The sequence below is a fragment of the Ovis aries genome, chromosome 17 (genome assembly GCF_016772045.2).
Source record: "Ovis aries strain OAR_USU_Benz2616 breed Rambouillet chromosome 17, ARS-UI_Ramb_v3.0, whole genome shotgun sequence".
NCBI classification, from domain to species: Eukaryota; Metazoa; Chordata; class Mammalia; order Artiodactyla; family Bovidae; genus Ovis; species Ovis aries.
In genome coordinates, this window is record NC_056070.1 from 6,796,142 (window position 1) to 6,810,130 (window position 13,989).

Below are 13,989 nucleotides of genomic sequence, written 5' to 3' on the forward strand. Positions count from 1 at the left end.
ATGTACTTTAGTTATTAACAGTAAAGTTAAAAGCCTCTGCTAGGATCTTTGAACACTTTTGTGAGATTTCTTTTTTAATAGGGCTAAAGAAATATGAAACTGCAGAGCCACTGATCACCATGCCCATTTGGTGAAAAACATTATGGGAAGGATGACCTAAAGGAGCAGGGATCTGTGTTCTCTGTGGGAAAACACAGTGCTCAAGAAAGCCTGTAGATCTGCTTTGTTCTCTCAGCTTTATTATTGCTTCAGCTTCAAAAGAGATTAGGTACATGTGAAGCGTGCACTGTAAAGCTCAGAATGGTTGTAAGTTGTGAATAATAATTGCAACTGAAATGTGAATGGTCAATTATTTGAATTTATAAGGTAGGGTTGTGATGACTACTGGGCAGCTCAACTGGTGTTGGCCGGGCATCTCCAAAAAATTGTAGCTTGGTATAATTATGGACTCCAGAAGCTTGTGTACTGGGAGGTAGGGCAGAGAAACAGAGCCTACTTTTCCTTTTTGGCTGTGTGGGCTCTGCATTGCAGTCCTCGGACTTCTGTGAGTATAGCATGTGTGCTTAGTTGCCCTGCAGCATGTGGGACCCTAGTTCCCACACCAGGGACCATATACGCTGCACTGGAAGGCGGATTCTTAACCGCCAAACCGTTAGGGAAGTCCCAGATGTGCCAAGCACTGTGCTGTATATTTTATGTAGGTTTATTTTTTTTTTAAGGTCATTCAGTTTTAGAAACAAGCCAAAAGATGGGCATTGGTATCCATATATTACAGATAAGAAATAATTCCAGTAAGTGAGTACATAGGCTGAACTTACACTCCAGTATTCTTGCCTGGAAAATTCCATGGACAGAGGAGCCTGGCGGGCTACAGTCCATGGGGTTGCAAAGAGTCAGACACGACTGAGCAACTAAGCATGCATGCAGATAGGAAAGGCTTCTGCTGCTGTTGCTGCTGCTAAGTCGCTTCAGTCGTGTCCGACTCTGTGCGACCCCAGAGATGGCAGCCCAGCAGGCTCCCCCATCCCTGGGATTCTCCAGGCAAGAACACTGGAGTGGGGTGCCATTTCCTTCTCCAGTGCATGAAAGTGAAAAGTGAAAGGGAAGTCGCTCAGTCATGTCCGACTCTTCACAACCCCATGGACTGCAGCCCACCAGGCTCTTCTGTCCGTGGGATTCTCCAGGCTAGAGTACTGGAGTGGGGTGCCATCGCCTTCTCCGAAGCAGGCCTCTGGGTGGCTCCAGATTCTTTCCTTTTCCCACTACAGTCATGATGCCCTGGAGGTACATCATGCATCCTGTTTGCTTTCTCTCTACCTGTGTGTTGGTCATGCTCACAGCTACACTGTCAATAGAACTCATTTTACAAATTTTATAGCAGGTGAAGTATATCAGTGAAACTCAATTCAAATATGTACTAACTTTTTTTGTCATGAAACCAAGAATATAAATAAAGGTTGTACAAATGATTTTCTTTTCTTTAAAAAGACTCAATAGAAAAATAACTTGATATAACAATGTTATGTTATAGATCTCAGTGATTATAGTTGAGCTGTCAATGTTATGAAAAAGCGAATGAACTCAGGACTCATAACTTTTTGTAAGGCTTTCACAGTATTATTAATAATAGAAGTATTTTGTAGTTTTGTTATAGCTTTTAACTTTAGTAAAAACCATTCTAATTAGATCTCAATAATTTTTCTTTACTAATCTTTATTTCCTAAGTCTGAAGAAGGAACTCATTCCCCTTGCCATGCCCAAACTTTATGGAAGCTAATTAGAGTTTTAGAGCTAAAACATAATTTGTTTTCATTAGTTTCAGGTAACTACACTTATTTTTTCCCCACAGTTTATCAGATTTGGCCCTACATATTGTGATCATAATATTAACTTAGACACTTTTAAAATGGCATCATATAGCTTTGTATTTGTCTTAGTGGTAAATGTTATTTACTAACTCATACTTTATTTCCCCATTACATGATAGTGTTTTAATCCAGCAGGTAATGTAGGGTGATAAAAAATTTGAATGATACACACAAAAGATGAAAGCACAGGTATTTTTGTTATTCTATAACACTATTACTTTCTGTTTTAAGAGAAAAATACAGGTTGGCCCAATGCTCTGCTTATAAAAGTATATATAATGATTTTTTCCTGCTATACAGCAAGTGAAGGTTTACTGTGGTCCTTAAATGAGTATCATTTAAAAAAAGCAGTGCACATAAGCACCTGACTTGGTTTATAAACACCTGACTTAAAAAGGTTATGCTCATAGAATGACTGACTTCTTGTGTTCCTTCTTAGTAACACTAATTTTTACCTGACATGGTGACAGCACCACTTTTCAAAGGCTGCTCTTGGTGCTAGAAATTTCTCTTCTTTCTTCTCTTCTAATAGCTGCCTTTGTCCTGTCCCCTCAGACAGAGCCTCCACTCCCATCCCCATTTGATCCCATTGCTGCCACCATCAGCTTGACAACTGGAAATGGCAAAGCCAACTTCTTTCCCATCCATATAAATACCGTTACTCTATTTTGTTGTCATTGGCTTACTAGTTCAACTGAGGGTAATTTTTCTCTTTTTAAAAGCATAACAGAATATTTAGTATGAATTTAGGCTACCAACATGTGTGAAGAGCATGCATTTGAACCATTGCAGTGAACACTTTGTCTTGGGTGGCCCTACACGCAAGGCTCATACATGGCTCATAGCTTCATTGAGTTATGCAAGCCCCTTCGCCAGGGCAAGGCAGTTATCTGTGAAGGGGAGGCCTGGCATGCTGCAGTCCATGGGGTCACAAAGAGTCAGACACAACTGGGTGGCTGAACAACAACAGAGCCATTTGGGGCTGGGGGACCATATGTTTTTAGCTTCTAGCGGGTATAGGTCAGGAATGCTGCTAATCGTTCTGTTACACACAGGATACCCCCCACGCCTGCCCCTTTAACAAATGTCGATAGTACCAAAGTTGAGAAAACTTGCGTTAATTCTATTCAAGCATCAGCTCTGTGTCTTCCTCATAGCTCCCAGGGCTAAATTTAGACACCCCTCCTCTGAGCTCCCATAATACCTTGCATAGCATTTTTTTTTGTCACATTCTGTTTATATGTTTCATTTGCTGATCTTGCCAAAAAGACTGCATATTTCTTGAGGGAAGAGATTATGTATTATCAACATTAGTATCCCCAGTTTGTGGCAGAATGCCAGGTACATAGCTAGAGCTTCATAAGTTAATAAACATAGTTTTGAATAAGGCATCCTAGACTACTCCAGGGTCTTTCTGGCCCTTTCAGAAATCTAGTCTTGCTCATTTTTATCTTCTTTTTCCTAAATCTACTCATTACTTATCTTTTAAAATATTAACATGTCAGTCTTATCATCCATAAAAATGTAGATCTTTCCACAATTCAAGACATATAACACTAGCATTCCAGGATTCATTCATGAGCTCATGAAAAGTCATAACATCATGGCTGGTGCCTACAGAGTGGCTGGAGTCAACAGTGTCTATTCTAGGGAGATGTCCCAAACACATTCCTCCTTGTTTTTGAAACAATTTGCTGTCATATCCCTGACCATGCACTCTTAGTGTTTAACCTGACTGGTCATGCTGGCGTCAACAGTTCCCTCCAGCATGTTCCCACGTCCTTCAGCGTGGCGTCTGCGTTCCAAATCCTTCTTCTCTCTTACCGTGGCTTCTTCATATGCTGTGCTTAGATCGTGCGCAGCTGTCTCTTCACTCCTGCTTTCCTTCTCACGTTCTTCAGGCTCAGTCAAGATACATGTCCTATGTTAGATGCCACGATCGAGTGATGTATGCCTTCTCTGCACTCGGAGCACGTTGTGCCCACCCCTGTATACTACGAGTAGCAGAGCACCTCTGATATTTGTCTCTCTCACCAAGGTCAGAGTCTGCGCTGTCAAGGCATGTCTGGTGCCTGATACACGTTATACATGTGATAAATATTGAATGTATGAGCGAATGGATGGGACAGACTACCTCTTTCAACCTGCAAAAATCACACCAGTCTGGTTAAACCTTTCTACTGGGAGGTGGAGACGAATCCATCCGAATGTTGAGAGCCTTCAGAGAAGATGTTACCATGAGATAAAGTTTATATTCAGTGGCAGCTTTATTAAGTTGACTGGAGGGCTGTATCTCTGGATCACAGTAACTCAACTCCTTGTTAAGCTGATGTCTTTATTGACTGGTACTTTAATAATATGCCCATGGCATGTATTGAGGATTTGTATAAATAATGCATCTTTAGAGATATTTTCAGTTCCCTCTGAAGACAGAGAAGCTCCCAAAACCCATGTGCTGATGATGATGGCACCTGCGGGCATCATTCTCATTTGTTTACCAAAGAAACTGAATCCAGCAGCTCCTGGATTTGTGGAAACGGTTTTTGTCCTTAGCAAAGTGAGAGGGAGGGAGAGGGATGGATTTAAACCTAGGAACAAACGGTTACTTTGAAGGTTGTGTAAATATTTTTTAGAATCTGTTTTACTGTTATATTAATAAATAAAATGTGGCCCAAAATAAGGAGAGGTTGGGTTTTCTTATATGAGATTAAGAATGACCGTTTGTTGTTGTTGACAACATTACAACATCATACTTAGCAACTTTTATTTTGTTCTTTCCCGTATCTACAGAATCTATGAAATCTGGGGGGCAGGCTTTATACCTAGAAGTAATTTGCCTGCATAGTGAACTTTGTGGAATACTCAGAAATGTTTACCCACCCACCCAACCTGAATTAGAGATGTTTGGACTGTAATCAGGCTGCAGTGAGTTCACATCTGCCTCTGCCACTTTCCCTCATACTGGGGCTTCTCTGATAGCTCAGTTGGTAAAGAATCCGCCTGCAATGCAGGAGACCCCGGCTTGATTCCTGGGCTGGAAATGTCCACTGGAGAAGGGAAAGGCTACCCACTCCAGTATTCTGGCCTGGAGAATTCCATGGACTGGATAGTTCATGGGGTTGCAAAGAGTTGGACACGACTGAGCGACTTTTACTTTCTGTCACTTTCCAGCTGTGTGACTGAAGCCCTAACCCCTAAGCCTGTTTCCCCCTCATTTTCAAAATTATGTTTGGCACACATGATAATAAGCTATTCTCATCATTATATTCATCACTGGAATCTCATTATGCTGAGAAACTCATTTTTAAAATGCAGTTTTCTTTCTTAAAAGCACCTCTTAACCACTAGGCAAGGTTCTGTGCAAAAGCAGCAGGAGACAGTGATCCTACAGCACAGGCCAAGAGGGGCTTTGGGGGGAAAGTGGGATGAAAAGATGGAAGGGGACCCCCAGAGTCCTGGAGGAAGAGAAATCCAAAGCAGCAGTCAGGCCTGAGACACTTCTCTCAGACCCAGACTTTTGGTTCTCCTCCTCAGGATCCAAAAGCCATTTCCCCAACCCTTCATTTTCCTCTGGAAGATCCGTGATTCTCATACTCTGGACTGGGTTATCCGCTGCACTGAGAGCAAGGACTCCTGGTAATAGGGCAGCAGTGCTTGAAAAGCAGAAGGCAGAAGATCTGGGTCAGCTCTGCCAGGGGCCAGGACAGGCTTATAAGATTAAAATGGAGTGGAGATGCACCTCTGCAGTCCTGTGTTTTGTCATGGAGAAGTCGGTCTGGTCTCAGGTTCTGTCTGAACAGCAGAAATCAGAGGAGAGCAAAGTAAGCCTCGAGGAAAACAATCTCTTAAAAACATAAAGTGTTAGACCTACTCACTATAGGCTATCAGACCCCAAAGTGAAAACTTGTCAAGGTTTATATGTGTTGTCAGATGTTTTGTGATGCCCCCAAAGATTATGAACAAACGAATCATGCTCACAGCAACTTGTAGTTAATGAACACACACTTCATTCCAGGCATTGTATCAAATGCTTCCATACAGCAGTCCCCAACCTTTCTGGCACCAGTAATCAGTTTTGTGGAAGACAGGTTTTCCACGGACCCGGGGCAGGTGAGGGTGGGGTGGGGTGGTTTGGGGGTTATTCTAGCATATTACATTAATTACACACCTTATATCTGTTATTATTCCTTCAGCTCCACCTCAGATCATCAGACACTAGATCCTGGAGGCTGGAGTCGACTGCTTTAATGGTTTCTCCCTCTTACACTTCACAGCAACCTAGTGAGGGAGTTGAGTTATCTGTGCTTCTATATGTGAGGAAATAAGGTTCCTTGGAGAAGCTAAGGAATTTAAACCGCACAGAGTTGCACCAGCTGGCAAGCGGAGGTGCTGGAAGTGAGTATGGGCAGTTGGATCCACAGCAGGCTCTGCTGCCCGCTTCTTTAATCAGAGGTCAAGTGACTATGCCTGCCGCTCCGTGGCGGCTCTCCTACCTGGGCTCTGCAGAAAGGTGGAGATAAGGGGGCATCTGCAAAACCACGAGTTCTTCAACCACAGCTACATTTGAGGTTCAGAAATTGCATTGTATGCACCGCACAGCCTGGAGGCTACTCCAGCATCTCCCAAAACTGATTCCCATAGACCTGCATTTGACCAACCACTGAAGCAGAACTTTAAACCAGAAATAAGATGTTGGTTGGTTTCTAGATCTAGCCTAAACATGACGCTGCAAGTCTTGAGAATTGTAGAACCTGAGCTCATCTCAGTCAGAATTCGATTTTATAATAAGGTTTCCAGCACCCCCACCCTCCACCCCAACAGCAGCTTGTGGGATTCTAGTCCACCAACCAGGGATTGACCCCTCACCCTTGCTAGGAAAAGCACAGTCTGAAGGACTGGACCACCAGGGAATTCCTGACACACATTTTAATTTCAATGTTAACATACAGAAAAATACACGAAGTATACAGCTCCATGAATTATCACTCCCACTCAGCACTCTAGAGGCTGCCCTAACAAACTGGGTGACTTACGACAGAAGTGTGTTGTCTCACAGTTCCAGAGTCTAGAAGACTGAAATCCAGCCTGTCAAGAGGGGTCGTTCTTCCCCTGAGAGCCACAGGGCAGTCCTCCCTTGCCTCTTCCTGGCTTCTGGGGGTCTGCGGTGTCTTCGCATTCCTCAGCTGGCAGCGGCTTCCCGTCTCCCCGTGTCACGCAGCACTTTCCCTGTCTGGGCCTCTGTCTTGACGTGGGCTGCCTGTAAGGACACCAGTAACATTGGAATCAGGGGCCCACCCCACTCTAGGATGGCCTCATCTTGACTGTAGTAATGACATTTGTACTGACCTTATTCCCAAATAAGGTCACTCTCTGAGGTACTAGGGATTAGGAACAACATATTTTTTGGTTGGAGGGGGGAGAACAGTTTAACCCTAACACCCCCTACCATGTTCCACCCCAGTCAATATGCCTTTCTCCTTTACATAGATAACAAAGTGTCATCAGTTCAGTTCAGTCGCTCAGTCATGTCTGACTCTTTGCGACCCCATGAATCGCAGCACACCAGGCCTCCGTATCTATCCATCATCATCTCCTGGAGTTCACTCAGACTCACGTGCATTGAGTCGGTGATGCCATCCAGCCATCTCATCCTCTGTCGTCCCCTTTTCCTCCTGCCCCCAATCCTTCCCAGCATCAGAGTCTTTTCCAATGAGTCAACTCTTCGCACGAGGTGGCCAAAGTGCTGGAGTTTCAGCTTTAGCATCTAACATCCTATAAAATCAGTGGCATTAAATAAGGAGATTACTACATGTAGACATTTGATGATATCCATTATACCCTGCCTGGACACATGTTTCTTAAGTACTGATTCTGATCCTTTCATTGCTAATATCTAAGTCAGCATGATGTTAACATGCAATCTCTCCAGTTTTGCACCGAGAAGTTTCTTCTCAAAAGTTCAGTCAACCTACTTGTATTTTAGTGCTGTTATTAATATCACTTCTACGTCACCATATATCAATCTTTATTCAAGTAGTTTTTTATAGAAAGCCTTCAAGAACCTTTATTTAAAAAAATAAATATTGCTGAAAATACTATATTTTTAATTATGGTCCTACCATCATGATATTGGAGACCTCCTGGAGTGGTTTTTTTTTTTTTTCTTCCTTCTCTGGTATAACAGTATATGCTTAAAAGTATTCCTCCCATAAACTGAACTGATATAACATTGTATCTTCTTGAAGTTTTATCTTATCTATCTAGCAAGGGGATTTATATAGATTACTACAGGCATAAACTTTTAAAAGAGCACAAACTGGAAAATAAGTATAAATGTTTTAAAAAGCATTAAACAAACAAGGAATTTTTAAACAAGTATTTTTTCCTTAATCGTATGATTAAAATTTCAGGGTTGTATATTTTTTCTAAATGATTCCAAAGACAGTCCAGCTGGTTTGAATAAAGACAAGAAACAAATGAACAAGCAACCGTACAAACTAGTGTTAATAGTATTACCCTTTGCAGCCAGATGGTTTCGACCAGTAAGATGAGGCTCGCAAGGTTTCTGTGACTCAGCCAAGATCACATAGTCAGGGGCAGCCAGGACCAACCAGCTACTGAGCAAAACCCAGAGCAAGCAGAAGACTGTTCTTTCTAGGTAGTGATGTTTGTAATTCTAATCTTAGGAAGAAGCGCTGTTGGTCTCTAGGTCAATAAAAAAGTAAAGGTGAAAGTATAAGTCGCTTAGTTGTGTCTGACTGCAACCCAGTGAACTGTAGCCCCCCAGGCTCCTCTGTCCATGGAATTCTCCAGGCAAGAATACTGGAGTGGGTAGCCATTTACTTCTCCAGGAGATCTTCTCGACCCTGGGATCAAACCCAGCTCTTGTATGTTGTAGGCAGATTCTTTACCATCTGAGCCACGGCAAATTGACTATAAAAATGATCTATTTTGATGTGATATAGAAGACAGGAATTCTAATGTCAAAACACAAAAGAGATATAGCAGGTCAAAATTCTTTTGGGCACCATGTAACTACTACCTGACTTTAACCTATGTCCAGAATTTTACTGGAAGATTCTCTGTGCAGAAGTATGAAAACCATTTTAAGGGCTTCCATGGTAGCACAGTGGAGAAGAATCCACCTGCCAGTGCAGGAACACAGGTTTGATCCCTGGTCCAGGAAGATTCCACATCCCGCAGAGCAACTTAACCCATGTGCCACAAGTACTGAGCCCATGTGCTGCAGCTGCTGAAGCACACCTAGCGCCTGTGCTCCGCAGAGGCTAGAGAAACCTGTGCACCACCATGGAGAGTGGCCTCCGCCTGCTGCAACTAGGAAAAGCCTGCACAAAGCATCAAAGACCCAACGAAACCAAAAATGAAATTAAATATTAAAAAAAATTTTTTTTTAAGTTTTAACGCAGAATTTTACTTCTACTAGCCTCCTCAGTCCTCATAAAGCATCTTAAATAGCAGAGGCATTTTTTTTTTTTTTTTTGGTCATATTGCAAGACGTGCAGGATCTTAGTTACCTGAGCAGGGATCAAAACGTGCCCCCCTGCAGTAGAAGTACAGATTCTTAACCACTGCACTGCCAAGGAAGTCCCTCAAAGGCAATTTTTTAAGTTGTTTAATTTGTGTTTATAAATATGATAGTCCAGTAACTAATATATCAAACTGGCTGCTTGCAGCTATTTGCATCCCAGAAATGATCTGGCATTATAAATGATTCTGCTTTAAAAAGATTAATGAACGAATGTGTAATAACTTTTTTTTCTTTCTTTTTCTAGCCAAGGACCCTTGTCATCAATTAGAGCAGTAATCAAGAGATGTAAGTTTATTTTTCCTGCTCTGTATTTTCCACTGAAATAATTTTAAATGATGATTTAGATTTCCAGCAAATGATTGTATTTGATGAATCTTACAAATAATCTGACAAGAGTAGCTTCTCCTAAGGAGTAATAAACCATTTCAGACAAGCAGCTAGGTTTTCAAGATTATTTTCAACTTTTACTTATAAACCAGTTCCTGAGAACAGTATTTTTCTTTTAGAGAACGCACCTATTTTTAACAAATGTATTATCTAGTCAATTTTAATGATCTAATATAAATTGTAACTATTTTCCATAGGTAGAGACATCTGATGGGTTTCAAAAACATCAGATCCTGTACTTTTTTACTGATTTGCTTCCATGCTATTTTTGTTTAACTCTATAAATGCTTATGGAGTTCCGCTTACGCTTCCACATGCATGACAGAAGTACTGTAACAGAACTCTCTCTAAAATGGTGCACTCATACTTCCTGACTTTACTTCTTGGTTAAAGCTTTAAAATTTGCTCTTGGCACAAGAGTTCAACATTCTTTTCAGTAAAAGGCTTTGCAAACATCTCTTTTCCAAATAGAACACGGATGGTGTGTGCTCAGTCACTCAGTCATGTCCAACTCTTTGTGACCCCATGGACTGTAGCCCACCAGGCTCCTCTGTCCATGAGATTTCCCAGGCAAGAATACCGAAGTGGGTTGCCATTTCCCTCTCCAGGGAATCTTCCTGACCCAGGGATCGAACCCACGTCTCTTGCATCTCCTGCATTGGCAGGCAGATACTTTACCACTGCACCACCTGGATTAACCTGAATTATTTCAAAAAAAAAAAGAAAGGGATATTAAATGTTCTTTGCATTATTTGAGCTGAGGTCACCACCCTGAGGAGAAGTATCCTGTTTTTAAAAAACATAACTTATAATATTTAGTATGAATTTAGGATACCCACAGGTGTGAAGAGCATGCATTTGAACCATTGCAGTGAATACTTTGTCAGGTGACAACACAGAAAAGTATTCCACATTTCCCATATTTAATTTTTTGATGATGGTCATGAATTGTAAAGGTGTGGGAATGCCACAGTGGATGTTGGTGGGAATTCATATATGAAATGAAAAGTTTATAATAGCTGTACATGCCTTAGAGCCCTTGGGGAAAGTGAGGGAGATGGGGCAGGAAAGGAATCTAGAAAGAAGAATAGGATTTCGAAATTAGGTAAGAGTTTCTTGCTAAAGGTGTCAGTTCAGTTCAGTTGCTCAGTTGTGTCTGACTCTTTGCGACCCCATGAATTGCAGCATGCCAGGCCTCCCTGTCCATCACCAACTCCCAGAGTTCACTCAGACTCACGTCCATCGAGTCAGTGATGCCATCCACCCATCTCATCCTCTGTCATCCCCTTTTCCTCCTGCCCCCAGTCCCTCCCAGCATCAGAGTCTTTTCCAATGAGTCAACTCTTTGCATGAGGTGGCCAAAGTACTGGAGTTTCAGCTTCAGCATTATTCCTTCCAAAGAAATCCCAGGGCTGATCTCCTTCAGAATGGACTGGTTGGATCTCCTTGCAGTCCAAGGGACTCTCAAGAGTCTTCTCCAACACCACAGTTCAAAAGCATCAATTCTTTGGTGCTCAGCTTTCTTCACAGTCCAACTCTCACATCCATACATGACCACTGGAAAAACCATAGCCTTGACAAGCTAAAGGTATAACTTGGGGTAATTAAGGTTATCTGTGTGTAAGCAAAACCCTGGAAGTAGCTCAATATTTAGGAAGGTAGTATTGGCAATCAATAGAAAAGGTGGGAGAAAAAATGAAACAAACAAACAAAAAAACAAACAAGAAATAGAGAAGGTGAAAAAGACAGAATCTTGTGAAACATCAGTATCTGAGATCAAGCCGTGCCTTTAAGGTTCTGTAGAGCTAGAGAGATGTGACCTCCTCTCAACTCCTGCCTTTGTTCTCTGACTTCTTACCTTGTTCTCTCCCTGTTGGATTTCAAGACCTCTTTTGGGGGGGATTTGTAATCCATACCTGATTTCCTACAGATCCTCCAGGATGGATCTTGCTTACCCTGAGGCCTCTGTACCATGCAAGGCTTAGGAGAGGTCAGCTAAGGAGGAGGGGGCCAAAAAAAGCTGGAAAAGAAGGATGCCAGTAATAGACAAACTCGGAGACAGCTGGATGTTAGTGGCCAAGGAAGGAGAGGTTTTCAAAAAGAATGAGTGAAAACCGCAGACAGCTCTTACTGCCGCAGCAGGTGAGGGGACAGGTGGTGAGACTAGGGTGTGTGTGGTGGTCAAGAGGCCAGAAGTGAACTTTGAGAAGATAGGTTTGGGAGAATATTGAAGCTGGAAGCCGCACTTCATTTCAACAGTGAATGGAGCATGTGAAGTGGGGGCAGCTGGATAGGCTCCTCTTTCATGAACTGGGTAGAAAGAGAAGGAGAAGGATGGCGGGTCAAGCAGAGAGATCTGTGCACATGTATAGACTGTTTAGAAAGAAGCTTGGAGATGTTTGTAGGCCCCGAGGAAAGAGCCGGTGGGGAGACCACACTGTAGAGGAGAAGGGTGGAGAGGAAGAGATGAAGCAGGGCCCCAGAGGAGAGGGAAGGAGGGAGAAGATAAAACATAGGGAAATGCCTGCTTCAAGATGTCTTTAAAAAAAAATAATAACCCAGTTGTCATTTAATGTAGCACTCACTTTGTATACACTAAAGAACTCTGTGTTGGTTATATTTATTTTTGCTGTTTAGGCAAGAAGGGCAAGCAGATCCTTGGGTGCTGCCGTATAAAACAGAATGCAGAATAACTGTGTTATTCCCTCTCCATTCCCCCTTTTGTCCATCATATAAGAAAAAGGCATAAGCAGATTTTGTCTTTGTTGTTGTTGTTCAGTCACTAAGTCATGTCTGGCTCTTTGTAACCCCTGTGGATGGCAGCACGCCAAGATCCTCTGTCCTCCACTATCTCCCTGAGCTTGCTAATTCGTGTCCATTGATTCGGTGATGCTATCTAACCATCTCACCCTCTGTTGCCCTCTTCTCCTTTTGCCTTCAATCTTTCCCAGCATCAGGGTGTTTTCAGATGAGTCGACTCTTCACACCCGGTAGCCAAAGTATTGGAGCTTCAGCTTCAGCATCAGTTCTTCCAAAGAATATTCAGGGTTTATTTCCTTTAGGATTGACTGGTTTGATCTCCTTGCAGTTGAAGGGACTCTTCAGAGTCTTCTCCAGCACCACAGTTGAAAAGCATCAGTTCTTCAGCAGTCAGCCTTCTTTATGGTTCAACTCTCTCACATTCATACATGACTACTGGAAAAACCGTAGCTTTACCATACGAACCCTTGTCAGCAAAGTGACAAAGCTTTACATATGCTGTCTAGGTTTGTCTTAGCTTTTCTTCCAGGGAACAAGTGTCTTATTTCATGGCTGGAATCACCATCTGGAGCCCAAGAAAATAAAATCTGCCACAGCTTCCACTTTTTCCTCTTCTATTTGCCATGAAGTCATGAGACGGAATGCCATGATCTTAATTTTTTAAGTGCTGAATTTTAAGCTAGCTTTTTCACTCTCCTCATTCACCCTCATCAAGAGGCTCTTTAGTTCTTCTTCGCTTTCTGCCATTGGGGTGGTATTATCTGCGTGTCTGAAGTTGTTGATATTTCTCCCATCAGTCATGATTCCAGCTTGTGATCGATTCATCCCGGCATTTCACATGATGTACTCTGCATATAAGTTAAATAAGCAGAGTGATAATATACAGCCTTGACGTACTCCTTTCTCCATTTTGAACCAGTCGTTCCATATTCAGGTCCATCTGTTGCTTCTTGACCTGCTTACAGGTTTCTCAGAAGGCACGTAAGGTGGTCTGACCTTCCCATCTCTTTAAGAATTTTCCACAGTTCATTGTGATGCACACAGTCAAAGGGTTTAGCATAGTCAATGAAACAGAAGCAGGTGATTTCTGGAACTCTCTTGCTTTCTTCATGATCCAATGACTGTTGACAGTTTGTTCTCTGGTTCCTCTGCCTCTTTGAAACCCAGCTTGTACATCTGGAAGTGCTCCGTTCACATAATGTTGAAGGCTAGCTTGAAGGATTTGGAGTATAACCTTGCTTGCATGTGAAATGAGCACAATTGCACAGCAGTTTGAACATTCTTTGGCATTGCCTTTCTTTGGAATTGGAATAAAACTGATCTTTTCCAGTCTTGTGGCCTCTGCTGAGTTTTCCAAATTTGCTGATATATTGAGTGCACCACTTTAACGGCATCATCTTTTGGATTTTAAGTAGCTCAGCTGGA

General features: G+C 42.3%; 1 protein-coding gene across 9 annotated transcripts in view; it reads left to right on the forward strand.

Moving 5' to 3' along the window:
* Positions 1 to 13,989, forward strand: part of SH3D19 (SH3 domain containing 19) — a 198,764-nt gene that overhangs the window by 122,883 nt on the left and 61,892 nt on the right. For all 9 annotated transcript variants that reach the window (XM_027956244.3, XM_060400975.1, XM_042234938.2 and 6 more), the window contains exon 3: positions 9,662 to 9,702. In XM_027956244.3, the coding sequence (XP_027812045.2) occupies positions 9,662 to 9,702 (41 nt within the window). The remainder of the gene's footprint in view (positions 1 to 9,661; positions 9,703 to 13,989) is intronic.